Below are 18,925 nucleotides of genomic sequence, written 5' to 3'. Positions count from 1 at the left end.
AGAATGTCATCTAAAAAAACTGAATGCAAATCAAATTTAACATATCTCTAGTATCATGAGTTCTAGAGTACTGTAAGTCATTGAATGTACATGACAAATCTCTTAAGCTTTCTTAATCCAGTTTTGGAATCAGCATATACAGTCCTATTCAGATCTAGGAAATAAATAAAATATGATTATACTGTAAGGAGCAACTTATGGGTTGCTGTATCTGGTGTGTTATTACATCTTCTATCAGACAAGCTTACAAATATGTGATTCTTGCTTTTTTCACACTGTTGAAAAGTAGAACAAGCACAGAAACCAGAGTTACTGTAAGAATTATCAAACATATTACCTGAATTAAATGCGTATACTTTATTAACATGTATTGAAGCATTATATTTATATCTTAGAATCAAAATAAACAGTAATATAAATGAACAGCTATGAATTTTTGATCTCCATTTTAGAACAAGAGATGAAGAACAGAATTTCAGTTTCCATTTCCAAAAATACTATGACTTGTATTATTCTGCTGTAAGTTGGTTATAAATAGTGGTTTAGAGTCTTTGTGAAAAATGCCATGAGTGATTACAGAATTCCCTTCATTTATTATACGTATATCTGTTTATTTTCAAGTCATGTCAATTCTTTAGGTGCTTTCTGAGACAACCGTGTCCCATGTATTACTTGTTAGATCTGACAGCATTCATGTTCTCTTTCAGGAGACGCTGATAGATTGGTGTGACGAAAAGGAACTTAATTTGATTTTAACAACTGGAGGAACAGGGTTTGCACCACGTGATGTGACTCCAGAGGTGAGATACTCCTGGAATAAGAAAAACATGCCCTTCGGTGTAGAAATGTATGAATCTTGGGTTGGGGTGTTACTCTTTTTGAAATTTCCTCTGTAACTTTACTTTGGAGTATCTCAGAACAGGTCAGGTGATAAACAACTTGGAAGCAGAAAAAGCAATAGGGAATACAGCACAAGAGAATTAGTCTGACTTTGGGTTCTGACCAGAAACAATTTTCAGACTAAAATGTGACATAGCAAAATGGATTTCCTGTCCCAGTGGAAACAGCAGAGTCCTAACAGCATTTTGGTATAATTTCCCTTCGCACTGCAGAACAGCACTGCTAAGCAAAAACATGCATGTCTCTTTTGTTGTGTTCTGCACAAGTAAAGTGGGACGAAAGAGTTCTCTTAATTCTCCCTTGCAGGGTACTACATTGACAACTATTGCTTTATAGGTTAGAACATGGGAAGTAGATTGTAGGGGAGAAAACATTTGTGCAAAGCTGCTGGTGCTTCACTTGACACTGCACTATCAAAAAAGCTAAACAGGCAGAGATGGAGGTAACCTGCACCAGTAAACGTTGCACAGTAAATTCGGTTACAAAACACTTACCAGGAGCTAAGGTAAGGGGAAAAAAAAAAAAAGCGCAAAGGAAACTTAACCTAATAACTCAGCCTCAGGGCCATGAGTTGTAATATGAAATGATGATTGTTATTGGAGTACTTGGTATTTTTCGTTCCAAATTAGGTTAATTTGAACTTTTAAAATCACATACCTGTTTTTGGTTTGCTAATATTCAGTAGAGGACAGAATTAAGGCTGAGTGCCTGATGTGTTTATTTCTATAACTTAACGTATTTAGATTTCACTTTAGTGTTCATGTGAGTTTTCAATTACTTACGCTTTAAGAGTTGATTTAATTATAACATACCTACAATCATTTTTACCTACCAATGTGTTCTGTCAACCATGACTGCATTTTTTATTGTTTTCATTAGGAATTTTAAAATATTTTTAATCTGCTATATAACATTTGTGTAACTGAACAAAAAAAATGTAAATAAATGCTCTTGTACATTATTTCTGATCATTTTAGATTGTATACATAAGGGTCTATCTCTCAGAGAATGGGAACAATATAAGGTAACTGTAGAGTACTAGCTAGTGAAGATGAATTTACAGGTGATTCATGTTGCAAAAGCAACACAAAAGTGAAAAATGCATTGGTTTAATTGGTCTCTTACTTGCAAAGTAACATAATAATTTAGAAGGCTATATTCCAGCACTATGCAAAAGGAAGGCAGAATTTCTGTTTCTGTTTTTCTGATTTATTAACTTAATGCAAAATCAAACCTAGGCAGTAGTGCCAGAGGAAATATTTCAGCCAGTGCCAAAAATTAGCTATAGATTCTCAAGCAGCATTTGGGCCCAGGAATTAACAAATGAGAACTTGGCACATAAATACCTCGTGCTTTCCTTATGTTGATTCATTGCTGTTACTCGAACTAATTATTTAATATAGGTGGTAATGATTTGTTTGATTAGTTTTGATGTTACAGTGACCCATTTTAAAAATTAACTGTTGTTGAAGTCTCTTTAGCCAAATAATAAAAACACGTTGGTACAAAAATAATTTTAAAAAATCATAGAAGGACAAGTGCATCCTTTATAAACATAATCAGTATGTAAGTCTTCAGTTGGTTATAACAGAACATTTTACCTTTCCAATTATTACTTTAATTAAAAAGAATTTATAAATTTATATAGGACGTTATTTAACCCAATTTTCACTCATTTAATTTGCATTTAATTTACAAGACTAAAATCATGGTGAAGAGACTGAATCCCAGTTTTTGCTACAAACTGGCAATGATAAGGTTTGTTCTTCAATTCCATATAGGGTTTAGTAGATCATTCAAGCAAACATCAGAAGGGAAGAAAAGTAGTTTGCCAATATGTGTCATAAGTAAAATATTGTATGTGTTTTGGGTCAAGGAGAGAGAAAACTCAAAATGGAAAAAATTACTATGTCAACATAAAATGTTCAACAACAAACCTTCAGGAAAACTTGTTGTAGTAATGCGTTGTTGGAGGAAGTTGTTTTTAATATTTTACTTGTATGGTGTTCATACAGCATGGTCTCCTGTCATTACTGCACTGGTAATTAAATGATTTGGTCGTGACATTGTGCTATTGAAATGTCATCTTTATAACACGATTTTAAAGCTAGTATTAATTGAATCTAATTTTGGAAGACATTTGAGTGTTCTTCCTGAGAGCAGGGATAGTAGTGCATCAGGTCGTATTTCAGCTGGAATGATTCAGTCCTTAATGTTCCTGTAGTTTCAATTAGAAGACAGTTTTCTGCTTTTTCTTGAGAAGAGATATTTAGTCACTATTGTACTGTACAAGATAAAGTTGATTCCTGAAACTATTTACAGCCCAAATAGTTAAGGTTAATTTATTTTTTTATTCACTATTGATTAAATTGAAATTAAGTGGTAGTATAATGCATTTATTTATAAATATTTTTTTCAGAAATTTGTAATTCTTTAAAAAAAAAAAAAAATTACTCGGTTTCCCCACTCACTTTGCATTTTGAACACTATAACTGAATCATACTAGATTATTGCAGTAGTTTCAATGATGTGTGATTTATTTTTTAAATAACAAAATAGATTGCTTGAAGGCTATCTGACTTTGATTAGCTCTCTCTGATCCCTGAATTTATTGCATACTACTAGCGAGTAGATGGGGAGAAGCTTTTAAGTTAGGTGTTGCATGATTCACGGTTTGAGAAGTGGGGGTCAGTTGAATTAAGCAGAGTGAATATCCTTCACCTTTTTGCCTATGTGACTTTGAGTGATGAAATGAATGTGAATAGATTAAAAAAAATCAGCCAGTGGATGGCTGAATTTGAAGGAAACTGTTGTAGAAGTTAAAAATGAATGCTGTAATTCTTCATCTACTATGGCAGTTCATGATAGTTCTCATTTGGACCAAAGCCAAAGTAGAGGCTAGATTTTGTAGATATAACCACGGTTTTGACCATCTTTATGTTGCCTGTAATTTGAGGGTTTTAAGTCCACACTGGGAATGTTCATACAGTCTGCTCATCACTGGATAGAGATTGAGCCATTACATATTGCCCAAGTTAAGTTATTTGGGAAAGTTTTATTTTGTATTTCCAGATGCAGATATTTTCCCCTTGGAACTACCACACTGGATTGCTAGACAGTTACCATTTTTACAGGATATTAATGAAAATATACATTAACTTTTAAAAACATATTTAAATAATGCAATAAGTTTGTATCAATCACATTTTCTCTATTGCTTGTCAGTCAATACAAGGAGGAAAGGAAAAATCTCATGTATACAGGCACTCTGTGAAGTCTTTTATCTTCCATCTTCTTGACTTTTATATTTATTCTTTTGCAAAATTATACATCCAAAAAATTAATTTTCCTACCTCTTAACAGTCTTCTGGCTGTTTTCTTATCCTACATCTCTTGTGTGGCTCCATACAAAACTAATTTTATGTACTTAGATAATAGAAAAAAGGATCAGCCTATTGTGCCTAGACTGATGCTAGAAATCCTTGAGCTGTTGCTATGTGAATTCACAAATACTTCAACCACGCTGCAGATAATTGTCAGCCCTAAAATTTTGAGACGAGACTCCAGGAGAAGAGGCATAGAAGAGCTCTGCCATTATGCAAACCCAGGCAGATGTTTTCTCATAGTCTTCCTTCTTTTCCTCTGCTCTGGAAAAATGATGAATGTGCCTTTTAGCTTTTGCTGATTATATTCCTCAATATTTATAGGCTGCTTTTAAATATATTTGGACACTTAATCATTTTCATTTGATCTCACGATATGTGCATACCTGTTTATTCTTTCATCAAAGTTCATAAGTCCATTAAAAAAAATGTCCTCAGGAACTCCCTCCAACTTGTCAGCATTTTCTCTGATAAAAAGCCTGCTCAGAATGAAGAAAACATTCCAAGCCTAGTCACACAAAAGTCGTGTCTAGAGAGAAGAAAGTCTATATTCTGCAGTGTTGCAAAGTTTTTATATACTCAATTCAAAATCACAACAGCATTTTTATAATCAATACCAATTGCAAATTTTCTTTTGCCTGACTTTTCCTAATTCCCTAAGGTATCTTTCACTATTGCTGGTTCCTGAGTTTCTCCTTTGAATGTGGTGTGAAATTTTCTTTAAATATTTTAATTGATTTTCCAAATTACACATTTTAAAATTCCATTTAATTTCTACAGACTGTTTTAATGTCTATTTCTTTGCATTTCTTTGTCCTAAGTAGTGTTTACAAACTTCCTCATCTATACTGTTCGCAATTTTCATGTTTTCTTTCTGTTTGTTTACCCTTCAACTTAGTTAATGGAACAAGGTGCTTGTGACAGAGCAGGATTTGTGAAGTCATAGCCATATTCTCACAGCAACTCATATGTTCCCCTCAGTTTAATTTAAATCCATTGAGACATTTCAAATAACAATTCCCAATTAATATTTGGTAACTTAAACTAGGAAGAACATGTAGATATTTTTATCCTCCCTGCTTCAAGTAGTGCTTTTCCAGACCAACAAGATTTCTGGTAGAGTTCCTTGTGGATATGGGAGCACTTCCATTCTTTTTCCAATAGTATTCAGCTCTTCTTAGTGCCATGCCAATTATATCTTAATGTTGTCACTGGCCACAAGAAACTCTTTCTACAACCTGTCTGTCACTTCAGGCTGGCTCCATAATAAGGAGGAATGAAGTCTTCATTTCATATGTGACATCAGTCATTTTATGGTGGGAGTACTCTGAAACATACAACCTCTAATTATCCAGGCTGTTCTTTCCGTTTCTCACCCTCAATATTCAGTACGAACTCCAATTTTAAAACCTTTTTCAGCATTTATTTTTGTAGTCTGTGTTAACACTGCAGTTTTCCATGTCTCTGAATGGAGATTTCACTCCCTGTTAAGTCTGATTTCTTTGTTAGAGCTATTGTATAACAAAGTGTGCTGTGCATGTGTGATGAGTGATCCTGTAACTTGCCATCAGACCGATCGTTCTCCATATTTCTTAGGAGATTATGTTTTCAGCCTAGCTTGCTCCTAAAGGATCTGAATTATGAAACCTTGCCAGATGCAACTAGGCAACAAATATACTTCAATGGAATAGACCACTGTGTGACAGACTTCTGAATTCTGCTATTAGAATTTTATCAGCAACTCTGTAAGGTATCGTTCCCTTTTATTATTAGACCTCCAGACAGTTCCTAGCTTATATGATTAGGTCTTTATTCAGCCTAATTTAATTTTTCAATATAATCAGTTCAGAATTTGAAACACTCTATTGGGTGTTCCAAAAAATCCAAATATGTCTCTGTGCTCTATTCATTTAACCAATAATTCTATAGTTAGGTTTTAAATCTCAGATTTGGAAGACATTATAAAAACAGAACTGCTATACTGAATTGCAGAACACTTTTCACTAAACAACCATTACCAGTGTCTTTGAGAAGCAGCAGTATCCTGATTATTTGCAGTATGCAGCACACTGTCGGCTTACAGACGTACCTGTGTCTGGGAAATTCCAAGCTGATTTAGCTGACTTGTGAAGTGCTGAAAAGTACACTTTCTCTTTTCTTCTGGGAAAATCTCAGGAAATTCTCAGGAAATCTTGGTAATACACCAGCACCACTGAAGAGTCTGGTTGTGCTACCATCAACTGCAGTCACTGCATGGAAACACCTGGGAGCTGCGAGGACAGCTGTAGTGAGAAATGTGGGAGGGAAGGAAGCCAGATCCCATTTCAGCTCTATTTACTCGAATAACAGAAGGTATGCGCACACACACACACACACACACAAAAAAAAAAAAAGGTGGAAATTTATACATACAAAGAAAAAGCATTCCTAAAGAATACTAGTTTTGATAAATAAAGAGAGCTTTATAAATCGATATTCTGGTTCTATAAATGACAGTTTTGAACGTCTCCTTGTCTGTGTATCCAACTGAGATGCAGGATGAAAAGAGAGTATGTCTCTCAACTTGTTTCTGTCTACATTTCCAGACATAGACAAGTATGAAGATATTGAATTAAACAAGGAAAAGAAATAGAGGGGATACTTTTTTGTCTGTATACAGAATTGATGTGTCTAAATTGGAAAGCTGCATTTTTTTCTGACATTCACTTTTTTAAACATTTCAAATATCACACTGGCTATAGAAAAAGCTCAAAAAATATGATGGCTAGAAGAGATGCTTTCTGTGAGGGTTATACAACCCAGTCTGTTTAGTTTATCATAAAGAATATTGGGAAGTAACTTATTTTGTAGTGCATTCACTATATTTTCTTTGAGAAATAACAATATAATGTACCAAGGGTTCTGTTAGTCTGCTGAAGAGATGTGCAACAATAGCTGGTGATAAGAAGCTCAAACCAGAAAAGTCTAATAAGGAAATCATCATATTGGAAGATTTTTTTTGTGTGTTTGGATTTGTTTTGTGAGTTGTTTTAACAGTGAACAATTAACCATACGAAGAAGTTCCTTCCCCGAAAGAGCTGTATTCTCTGAGTTTCAATCCTGCCAAATCAAAACCAATTGTGGAAGAGATGTCTTATAAAACACAAGTTATATGGGATTCCTTACAGAAGTAAGGGATGACATTTAATGAGTTATCCCGTGTGGAAAGTCAGGCAAGATTCTAACCTTATGTTCTGTATGTATTAAATGAGAAGATAATTCAAATCAAATGGATCCCAAAATTAATGGCTACACAATTGTCTTTAACTGGTTTATTAACCTTCTGTCTAAAGCTGTCTGACCATCATAAAGATAATACCAACAGATTTCCTATCAAGCGTTCCAGGATTTTTTTGCCTATTTGAGGATCAACCTTTATTTGCTTTATTTTAGTTTTCCTTAATGATCTGAAAATAGCAAATAGAAATTCCATTTTCTGTCTTTCAGGTATGTATGAAATATTTGCAAGCACTGTTGAAAAAAAGAAAACAGTAATAAAACCGCAGTAGGTGATTACAGTGCTTCATAGAGAAACAAGACACAATAGCAAGCCAGGAAGTCTAATTTTTCTCTTTTAATTTTTACAATTGTATTTTTTATTCCAAGGTAATTTCAAAATGACAGTAGGAAGAAAGCGGGTGGACAAATGTTTCATATCCCAGTGATCCCAGATACTTTCAAAAATACATCCAAAAGAACAATACAATTATAATTTAAGTTTTTTTCAAAAGGAAAGGAAAGGTTCTTCTCCTATGGGCATTGCCAATACATTTAACTGTCTGCACTGTAGTGACCACAGCTCATAGAGATGTGTTCTGTTATTTTAAATTAGCTGGCTTGGCTTCTATTAGCAGTGTAGCTGCCACAGTGTATAGGACTTGCACTCCTTCCTGTAACTGGGAGAGAAAAGGGAGAGAAAAGAATGCCTGCCATAAGCCTTCTGCATAATGAGATTTCCAATTTGGGATTTTTTTTTTCCAACTTGGGAATTTCTGCCTTTTAGGCATTTCTGTTAGAATATCTCTTTGCAACAGGTAACAGGGAACTGAACAAAATTAAACGTCAGGTTAAGGCAAAATGATCTGGAAAACATTGTCAGGCGTGTAATTACGCAATTTTCACCATTAATGTGTAATTTTTTTCTGGTCATGTTTTATTGCAAGTAGTTTAGTAGCAGCTTAATATGGAGAAAATTGGCAATAATATATAAAAACATGAGGAAGTCTTCTGTGTGAAGGCATCTTAAAGAAATGATAACTAGAAGACAAATACTAGTTTGGATTTAAGATGTATCAAAAGTTAAGTTAGTTAGTCCTTTTAGCAAAAGTGCACTAGAATACCAAAATGATTCTTTATTAAAATAGTTTACCATTAAAACTAATGCTTATTGAATAGTAAAGAATTTCTCATTTGCTCCTTGTCTGCTATGCAGGAGCACTTTCAGCCACTAAAGAAGAAACTGGAAGAGTCTTGGAAAGTGGCTGGTATCATCTGTTATTCTTGGGATCATAACTGTTCCTTTGCCTGCTTCTGCAGATTCCTACCACATGGAACAACATTAGCAATGTGTTAATTGAAAGTATTCGAAGAGAAAAACACAATGTCCATATATATTGCCACACTCATGTATGGAAGTCTTATGGAAAAGAAAATAATTACTTTTTAACTGTAGTTTGGACCATTCACAGTTATTTCATCTTGTATTTCATGCATATATTCTTTTTCCCACTTGTTTTGTAGTGTGAATACCAAATAGTGAGGAGCATAATGTACAATATACTACTTAATATCAGTATTTGAACTTTCACTAGATGTAAAAAGTACATTTTTTCTTCCACGATGGTTCACTGAGATCAGTTTGTCATAGTTCATTTTCATTGAGCCTTGAAAGATCTCCCTTTGGAGAGAAGATGCTAGCAATTTCGTTCTTGATGCGGTTCAGCTAACTCTAGCTGCTGCTGGCCACAAAATCATATGATCTGATAAAACTGCTAGTATGTGCTGTAAGTATCTCGTGCTTAGGAGTATTCATATCTACTCTTGTTCAGTCATTTACGGTGTGTTACTCCTGGCTAGTTTATACTTTTACTGATCATATAACATAAATCTCAGTCTCCTCTGCCTAAATTTCCTGTCACTCTAAGCCCAAATAGTTTTTGATACAGGGAAGTTTGGATATGGAAGAGATTCCTGTTCTGTGACCACAGTTTCTAAAATTGAAATTATATTATCTTCTACTATTCCTGTGCCTTACTCAGCTGAAGGGAAAATGAATGGCTGATACCCAGAGGATCAGTATAAATAACGTTCCATCAGCTTAGCCTCTTACTACTGTACCGTATTCCTTAAAAGCTTTGTTGCTTATGAATACACAGCAATTTTGTGTGGATACTGTTTCTGTGACCTTTCTAAATCTTAATTCAGCAATGCACAGTAGAACTAATCATTCCTTTGGTGTGTCTAAGGCTCTTCAGTTTGCACGAAAGCGAAGAGTTGGCTTCTTGATGCATGTTATTGCTCGATCAAAATGGGTGTCATTTTTCAGCATTCGCATAAGAAGTTAACGTACAGGCGGATACGTACACACATAGTGTAGACCTTTAAGAGAACAGAAATAGTAAAGTTTGGTTCCTGGCTGGTTGGCTTTTAGTGATGGAAGATGAATAAAGAGACCCATGACTGAAAAGACAGATGAATTAAATTACTGAACTTAGTTATTGCTGTTTTATCAGTTCTTGCATTCCAGACTTCATTATGTGTTTCTGAAATGGAGTAACAGCTAACATTTCTGTAACATGGTTTAGTTTGTTTAAAAGAACAACCATGTTAAATAACAGAGTGCTCTGTGCAGCAAAAGCGTTGATAAGTGTTGGACTTTTGCAACTCTTGCCACAGAAGAAGGTTATCCCACAAGACTCACAAGACTAATACTGTTCTTTAGTGCGGGTTTATCTAAGCCAAATTCAAACACGAGCCTACACTAGTGATGAGTAACAGTTAATGACTTGTGCAGTTTATCTCACAAATGGCCGTCATCGGCTAACGGGTACTCCTGTTCATCTTCACAAGATATTTTGCAGTGGATATGGGAATGAGCTCACAGGACCATCCCCTTTCCCCTCTTATACACCTTGTGCTAGAGGTAAGTGTGGTTTTGGGGAACAAGGGTGGGATGTCATGAGATAAAAGTGAATGTGGGCTTCTTAAATTTTTTGCAAACCTCAGTAAAGGCATGTGTCTGGGGATGGACAAAGATTCAGCTGAATTCTTATTTTTTGCCCAAAGAGGTTACCCAGTCCTAAACTGACATGCTTTCCTTGAACTGGGAGTCAGAAATCCCTTTTCTCTTCTGTTTTTCTGCTGCAGAAATTCCCAACATTCCCATTATGTGGGCTCCAGAGAGGGGTAAGCAACATCTTCAATCCCACCCAATCATTTCCAAACTAATTCTTTGCTAGTATTTTTTTGCTTTTTAAATCATCATCAGAAACAGTTTTTAGATACATTTTTCCCATTCATTTGATTTTCTTGTGGATTCTCATATTTTTGTTTTATAGGAAGGTCCCATGACCTCCCCAAGTGCTAGGGTCAGACTCATCTGCTGTTTCCATTTGTGTGCTATTCTGTGGATTTTCATGGTTTGCTCTGATCTAATGATATTACCAGAGGGTGAGCATCTAGATTCTTGGGACTGTTTCACTCATGGTATCTTAAGTTGTTGAAAAAGCACTGTCACCCTGCTTCCTTGTCAGTCAGTTAACAGGCTTATGTTTTATCCTTGCTGACAGTTGCGTCTGATTATCCATGGGCGTTGGTCTTCTGCTACCTTGCCTGTCTGGGGACTGCCTGGCATTCACTACTCTCTCTTATTTTCTCTATTGCTGGCTGTGTGGCGTTGTCCTCCCAAAATCTTGGCCCTTTGCCTGACTGTCTGGCATTACCTCTTGACCAGCTAATTGCTCGACAGTGACTACCTGCTGCCCTGTCCATCTGTTGACTGGCACATGTCGCCGCCTTCCTGTCCCTTGTATCCGATCACACGTCGGCATCGGCTTTCCACTGCCCCGTCTCCCACTTCCAATGCCTGACATCACCTTCCTGCTGAGTGCATCTGCTGACTTTGCGGAGTTGTTCTTCTGCTGCTTGGCACACCTGCTGTGTGGTACTGCTTTATCGACTTGCTGAATGTCTGGCATTTTCCTCCTGCCTTTTCACCTGCTTCTTGATTATAGTGTCCCCTCGCTGCTCTTTGAGTCTGCTTACTCACTGATACTTGCTCTTTTGCTGTCCTGTCTACTTGCTTTTATGCCTGGCATTTCTATCACATTGTCCTGCCCACCTGCCTAGATTTTGTTTCTAAATATGCATCAGTCTGAAAACTTAAGAAGAAATGTAAGGAATGGGGAAACAATATTGTCTGGCTCCTTCATGGTCTGATTCAGTTCAACATACCAGCCAAAAAACTGATCTCAGGACCTGCACCCAGTTTTTTGATAGATTTGCTCACACAAATCCCTGTCCCTTCTTAGGATAAAAAAAAAAAAAAAAGAGAGAGAGAGAAAAAAGAGAAAAAAAGGCTCCCAAATCTTACTTAATCTTTACTTCATCACCTCATTTGATAGGTGTATTACTATTCAGTAATACTGTGTTAAGTATCCATTTCAGTAACAATTCAATACTAAATCAAATCACTAATATTGCCTATAGTAATCTTGCAGAATCCATGGAAGGTAGGTAAAAAAAAAAGGGGGAAAAGAAAAAAGAAAAAAACAACAAACAGTATGTTACTGAGGCTCAGAAAGATTAAGGGCTGAATGTCGAGCTATACCAAATAAACAGTGGATCAAAGGATCTAAATAATAAATTTTGGATATTTCTTATTTAAAGCACAAGGTTGTAGCTAATATTAATAAAAAAAAAAACACACTGGATCTGTATGGGATTACCAAACTGCAATGTGTCCCAGTTGTTTCCTACTCCGCTGAGCTTTCTGTTCTGGGAGAATGTTCAGTTGCCAGCTTACAGAAACCTTTTTGTTACTTTTTCACAGATTAAGAACAAAGTCTTGTCTACATGCGTAAGGTCCACGGTGAGGGTCCATAAATCAGTGTCAGAGCTTATTGTAGGAAGCAGGATTTCCTGCTTCTTTTCTTTTAATGCCAGTCACTTGTCCTCTGCTTTCCTAGTTCTGCCAGTTTCTAGCTTATTATGTGTGTGGTTTGAATTATGCTTTTGAATCCAGTACTAATTAGGAACTGGGGTAAATATTCTGTTATAATGAACCCTGTCATCTTTTCATCATAAAGTCTTCCTATTCTTAATTATAATAGCCTTTTAACCTCACCTTTTAAACTCTCAATAGATTATTATATATTATATGATATACAGTATTATGTTGCTATCTTCTGAGGTACCCTAAGTAGACTAACTGATGTCTGACCTTACCCTCAGGTCAGCATTCCCTGACTCAGCAGCCTCTTTCACTTGTACCGGACTAGCTCTGGGATCTGAGAGACACTGTGAGAGCACAGCTTGCTCCCAACACCTTCTTGCCACTGCGGAGAACAGCTCCCAGTGTGGCAGGCATTGTTCAAGTAAGAGCCAACAGGAACCTTCTCCCAGCTGTCACATTGGCCTGTCGAAATCTGTTAGGCTTCTTTCTGCTGTGAGGAACTTCAGGACACATCTGCCTTTACTCCCTTACAGTGTCCTAGGCTCTGGTGCTGTCCCTCATCTCAACTCTCCTTTGTTTCTCCAAACAGACTTTCTTCTCAGCTTAGCAAACTCTTAAAGACAGCAGGCTCACAGTCTCTCACTTCCCACCAACTTCACGCTGCTGGGGGTTCTGGTTAGAAGAACAGATCTCAGTGGCAGAACACTTTCTGGAAGCTTTAACTATGTGTGACCTTGTTTTGCTTCTTTCCTAGGCTGTTGTTTGAGAACTGGCAGCAAGTGGGGTCATTAGAAGAGAGGAGGAATATTCACCCTAGCACTGTAGGGCTGCTGGACAGTTTGTGAACTCATTTCTGATCCCAAGAACCATAAGTCATTCTCTGGTGTATCGTTTCAATTAATTCATTTTATCTAAATTAATATTACCATGAAAAAATTGCTAGTTTTTAAGTAATATTCAGGTTGTATACATTTTAAACTAAACAAAATGCAGACAAACACCAGAAGCTGAAGGAAAATAAACACTATGCTTTTCCTTGAGTCTATGCAATTTTCTTAGTTGAAAATTATACCTACTGGAAAATTGATGCAGTGCAGTCTCAGGCAGCTTCACAGTAAAATATCCTGGTGAATCAGTTTTCCAGCTGCAGTGATCAAGCTATAGTACAAATATTTTAATCATTTAAAAAAAATGTATATTTAGTTGAAAGAATACATTATAGTTTTTATGTTATAAAAGAGTTACGATTTGGTTCAAGAAACAAAAACCTGCACACAAAGCTCTGGGAATAGCATCACATCTATCAAATTCCTGTTGTTGTTGTTAAAACATTTCTTGGTTTATCCTGTGCACTTTTCAACAAAAAGTTAGTTTCTAGAACACTTGCGAAGAGTTATAAGTCTTTCCAGCTTATAGCATTTCTCTTTCCAGGAAAACTAAATTTCCTGTTTTCAGGCTAAGTGTATCTCAGTTTTGTTTTCTGTTACTGGACTTTTCCTTCCTTTCTCTCTCTGATAAAAAAACGTTTCTAGTAGTCATTTCCTGAACTACTGTCTAAATCCTGCAAATTATTTTTCAGAAAAGTGTTTTTCGTACCTTCTCCTCGCTTCAATAAAGTATTTAAATTTCATTAAAATTTTTATAGTTTGCTTTTTTTTATTTTTCTGTGTTTTGTAGAGGTATCATCTCTGATGATGCTCAGCATTGTAGCATTTAAGCAACTAATTTCTTCTGTTGTTTCTGAAGAAAAAACAAGATTCCTGATTAATACAAGTCTTTTGGTCTCAGAAAGATAGATTTAAGCATTATTATTTTCTTACTCTTGGGATTTCCAGGTGTTCCACTGTCCTAATCCACTTAATCTCTACTTTCAATTCCAGTTGAAGTTTTCCATTATTTTAAGAACAATGTGTCTGTTAGTGACTTGTATCAAATTAGAATTCAAAGTCTGTTAAGTCTGTATGTTGTTTCTGAATCCAGTTTGAAAGAACTATTTGTTTAATTTTAGACACGAATGCCTCAGATGTTAAATGTAATGCTAAAGAACATACGTGCCCTTTGGTTTATGCATTTTCATCAGTGACGAAGGCTTTTGCTGTCACAACTCGTGTAACAATTCTGCTGAAGGTATATTGAGACAGAGTAAGTTCTAGTGTCTCTCTACTTTTGCCTCTTTACTTAGGGTAAATAGCTTTCACTGGAAAAAATAAGGAAACAGGTACACAGAACAGATCTAAGAACCAATACAATACTGTTTTAGTAGGATTACTGCTGAGCATCACACTTGGTAACCTATATTTTTTTCTTTTATTCTTTTGAATAAATTTAGGAAGATTTGAATGCAGCATCCTCTGGATTCTCTTTTCTTAAAATGTTCTTTAGAAAATGGTTAGAAAATGGTGTTTACATGGTTATAATGTCTAATCAGTGTCTAATTGATTCCTTGTTAAGGTAGTATCTGTGGCTTCAACTTAATAAATTTTCTTAGGTGATTAAACTGATGTATTCACTGAAGTTATATGTGGAAGTGACCCAGTCATCTATCCCTCATTGACTGTTGCTGAACTGTGTCCAGTCAAGTTTTAGATTTTGAATTTGCTGGAACTTCTTTCACTTTACTTCAGTGTTTGATCAAGTCAGATATCATAGTTTGAAAGTTTTATGGTAGACTGCACCTGAACTTCTGCTTGATTTATTTTTTTCTATTCTGATTGTACATTATAGCAACACTTAATAATCTTTTCCACCTTTCGTGTTTGCTTTTACTAAATATTTGTAAACCTTAATTGGAGTTTTTCTTTCAATCTTTTTGCATATAGACTGTAGTATTTTTTAAATAAACTTTGTTTTGGGTGGTGTTGCAATCATGTACATCACTGAAGTGGCAGATTTTGCTGATTCTAAAGCTAAGTGAAACCTACACATTGCCCTATTTTTAGGCTAAGTTTTGGGGCTAAAGCTTCTTTTTCAAGAGTGGAAAAAATGACTGGCTTTTTGCCCGTTCTAAGAGCTGACTAGTTACTTCTCTGAAACAAATTAATGCATATTTATACAGAATTAATACATGAACAGAAAACCCTAAAACTATAGTCTCTCTTCAACTCTTCTACATAACATACAAGTTCTGCTAATTTCTGCTGTTCAGCATTGGTGGTTCCTGGGATGAGAAGGACAGAAGGATATAGAGCTCTTTTAGATTTCTTTGTCTCTGGAGAGTTTTGTTTCTTGTAGACTTACTAGTCTAGCTGGTACTTCTGGGTTTTTCTCAATTAATAGCTTGCCATGTTGTTAAGACAGCTTAATATTTTCACCAGAAATATTTAGTGTCTTTATTTCTCTTCCTTGATGTTTTCCTTACAAATGAGGTTTGTTTTTTTTTGTTGTTGTTGTTGTTGTTTGTTTTTTAATTAATTCTGTCTATTTAGACACTGTACTGGGCAACTGAGCTTAGGTGCATGCAATTTCTAGGTTATTCTGAATTACCCTTTCATCATCCACATAAATTATATTGAAATACTGCTGTCTGATTGTTTTTGTCTTAGGTTAATCTTCTTAAAGCTGTGATTTTGTATTTGCTGCTCTCTGTATGTGAGCTCATTGCTGTAGTAGTGAGCTGCTTAGCTTTTTCTGCGAGTCCAGATTTATCTACATTTTAAATATACAGAGGAAGAACTAATTTTTTTGCCTGTGCCTAAGAATCTCTGCCTTACTGGTTGTTAAAAGCTATCACTTTTCTCAGTGATCCACTTATATGCTGCTAGTATAAAAACCAGTCTACTGAAGAAGTTTGTCCATGGCGAGTTTTATTAAAAAGAAATTGCTACACACCTGATGGTCTGCTACTTCAAGAATAGCTGAAGTTAAGTGCAAGGGCAAGGAGGCACTTTCAGAAACAATTTTGCTATATCTATATTAATGAAAAGGAGCCTACGTTACAAGAGCTTTGTTTTAAGAGCAGTTAGGAAGTAGGAGGACAGAATTTGTATATACAAATATAGCTATGGTATGAAAGGTAATGTGCCATCTTTTAAAACTGGAAGAAACTAGTGTTTTGGATACAAACATCTTTATAGAAAAGATCCTAAGAATAGTGAAATAAGAGGAAAACATACTCAATTTTTTTACTTGTTATATTGCTATGTTTTCTTATTATCAATAGTAAACATTGTAAACTGTTGGTTAAAATCAAATTCCAAAGAAAAAAAAAATGTTCATATTTAAAATTCTTAACATTAACAGTAGGTTAGGAATTCTGTTGTTTTTCATTTCAGTGCTCTGTGCTGTACTTGTCTAAAAAAGTACTTTTTTAAACATTAAATTGATGTGGTGATAAGAGATAGACAGCCACAGTCCATCTTTGAGAGTTCTTATGAGACAATTGAATTATGCCTTTATATCTTACTGTTCAAAATGTTGAAGTCAAATAACAGGTTATTTACTGAATGTATTCTTAAAATAACTCTATGGATTACAGAGCATTAGAACCAAAACAAGTTTGTACTAAGAGTGTCCATCTTCTCTAAGAAGCTTTTTAATCTAATGCTGTCCATGAGAATCTTGGAGAGTAAAAACAACAACAAAAAAAGTGTATGTAGGAAATCATTAGACAGAGTGCACAGTTGGTCACTGGTTTTCAAAATCTGTTCAGTTGTTCAGTTCCTATGAGTACATCACCCAGGTGTACCTCAGTCAGCAACTGGTCAGGCTCTAGATGCATGAATTGCATCACTGGATCTATCTCACTGAAGAATTGTCCCTATAAGTTTTTAGGTTATGGCATAAGTATCTGAAAGCAGTTGTTAAAACGATGCTTTATCATTTACTTGGACAGTGAGGATACTATGTAAGAGAATCTTAAGAGAAAGTGAAGTACTTTTTGTAGTTCTTGTAATGGGTGTATTCTTGAAAATCCTCAGCAGTCCATCCTTTGTACTGTAGAAGGTGTATTTTAGGAGGGATTTTGTAGAATCTTCAACACTGATGGTTTTAGATCTAAAATTGTTTGGAAGAGATACGTGGCAGAATCTCACTGGCGTTCCATAGGCAATATTTATTCTTCAGGGAGGGTAGCAAATGATAGGAAGCAATAGACAATGTTGCTGTTGTTCTCAAAAGAAAAGTTTCACATCTCAATCTCGGTACCAAATGCTTTAGAGTTAAAGCACTGCAAAATGATTTATTTGGAGAAGTAAAATTGCGAGTAAAGACTCCAAATTATTTCACTGCCAACGAGACCAGGCAAGTTCTTAGGAAACAACGTTAGTTTCTGGCTGGTGGCTTCATTCTCTGTGTGCGCTGACGAGGATCTGTAAATAATAGGTTCTCTTCCTGTGGTACTAAATCAAAACTTAGCAAAAGTGATGGTTTTGTTTCTGTTTTTGGTTCTAAACTTTATTGCTTAAAATACTTATTTTATATAGTTTTTTAAACTATAAAGAATCCAAGGTCAACACCAGTTTTGTATGAAATATGCTAACTGTAGCCTGACTCCTCTTTGGTATAGGTAAATAGTCTAGAAGTTAGTACACATGTACTACACAGGGTAAATTTTTATGAGACAGGGCTCCCTAGTTATTGTAGCGTTAGTAAAAGCTCATTATGTTGTCAGCTGCAGTACTTGTAGAATTCTTAGTGGTATTGATTAGAATTATTTCTGCTCATTTCTCTCATTTCTACTGCATGGTTCTGTAATCTGCTAAGAACAATTTTTTTTTTTCACTTCTCCAGTTTTGTTCCACTTTAATTTTTAAGGAATGTTGCAGAAGTTGTGACAGATAACATAGATTCTTACATTTTATGTTTAGTTTGAAGTAACTGGGGGGAAAAATAATAGAATAATAATAAATACATAACATTTTAGCAGTGATTTTGGAATAGCAGAGTGGTGTCTCTACCTTTACCAGCATTTCTTCGTCTGTACTACTTGTATTAAACAGCTAGCAAATGATTCTTACATGAAATGGAGTTGAGGTGGGAAGCACAGACGTTTTCATATCAAAAAGAGGGCTGAAAAAAAGAAATAGCCACCTAGCCCTGCTTTGGAACCAAGTGCATGAACTTGTTTCCAACTGTCATTTTCACAAGCTAACATTTATATCCTCTCCTTATTGTAAGTATTTTACCTTTTGGCACTGGCTTCACACACATACATTATACAATTGTAACATGCTGCATCTGATGGGCTGCATAAGTCTTCATTGAGCCTAAATGCCTTCCTCGTAGTGCAGAAAAGCGTTTTGTGCTTTCTTTGCAGGGTTAACTGTTTCTAGCAATGAATATTCTGTTGGTTTCAGCACAGTGTATGAGGGTGAGTCATAAAATCAAGATCCATTTGGATGGCATATATATGTTATATATATTTACTGTCAGAGAATTTTGTTCAGCATTCAGGATTAAAAAAATATTGTTAATAACACTAAATATATATTAG

At 35.3% G+C, this 18,925-nt stretch overlaps 1 protein-coding gene across 15 annotated transcripts in view; it reads left to right on the top strand.

The window, feature by feature from the left end:
* GPHN (gephyrin) overlaps positions 1–18,925 on the top strand; it is a 278,830-nt gene that overhangs the window by 138,546 nt on the left and 121,359 nt on the right. For 9 of the 15 annotated variants that reach the window (XM_032188098.1, XM_032188096.1, XM_032188090.1 and 6 more), the window contains exons 4-5: positions 708–800; positions 10,689–10,727. In XM_032188098.1, coding sequence (XP_032043989.1) covers positions 708–800; positions 10,689–10,727 — 132 coding nt within the window. The remainder of the gene's footprint in view (positions 1–707; positions 801–10,688; positions 10,728–18,925) is intronic. The other 6 variants (XM_032188099.1, XM_032188097.1, XM_032188095.1 and 3 more) reach the window with 1 other exon arrangement.

Source organism: Aythya fuligula, chromosome 5 (assembly GCF_009819795.1).
Source record: "Aythya fuligula isolate bAytFul2 chromosome 5, bAytFul2.pri, whole genome shotgun sequence".
NCBI classification, from domain to species: Eukaryota; Metazoa; Chordata; class Aves; order Anseriformes; family Anatidae; genus Aythya; species Aythya fuligula.
Note: the sequence above shows the minus strand (reverse complement) of the source record. Positions and strands in the feature narration are given on the sequence as shown.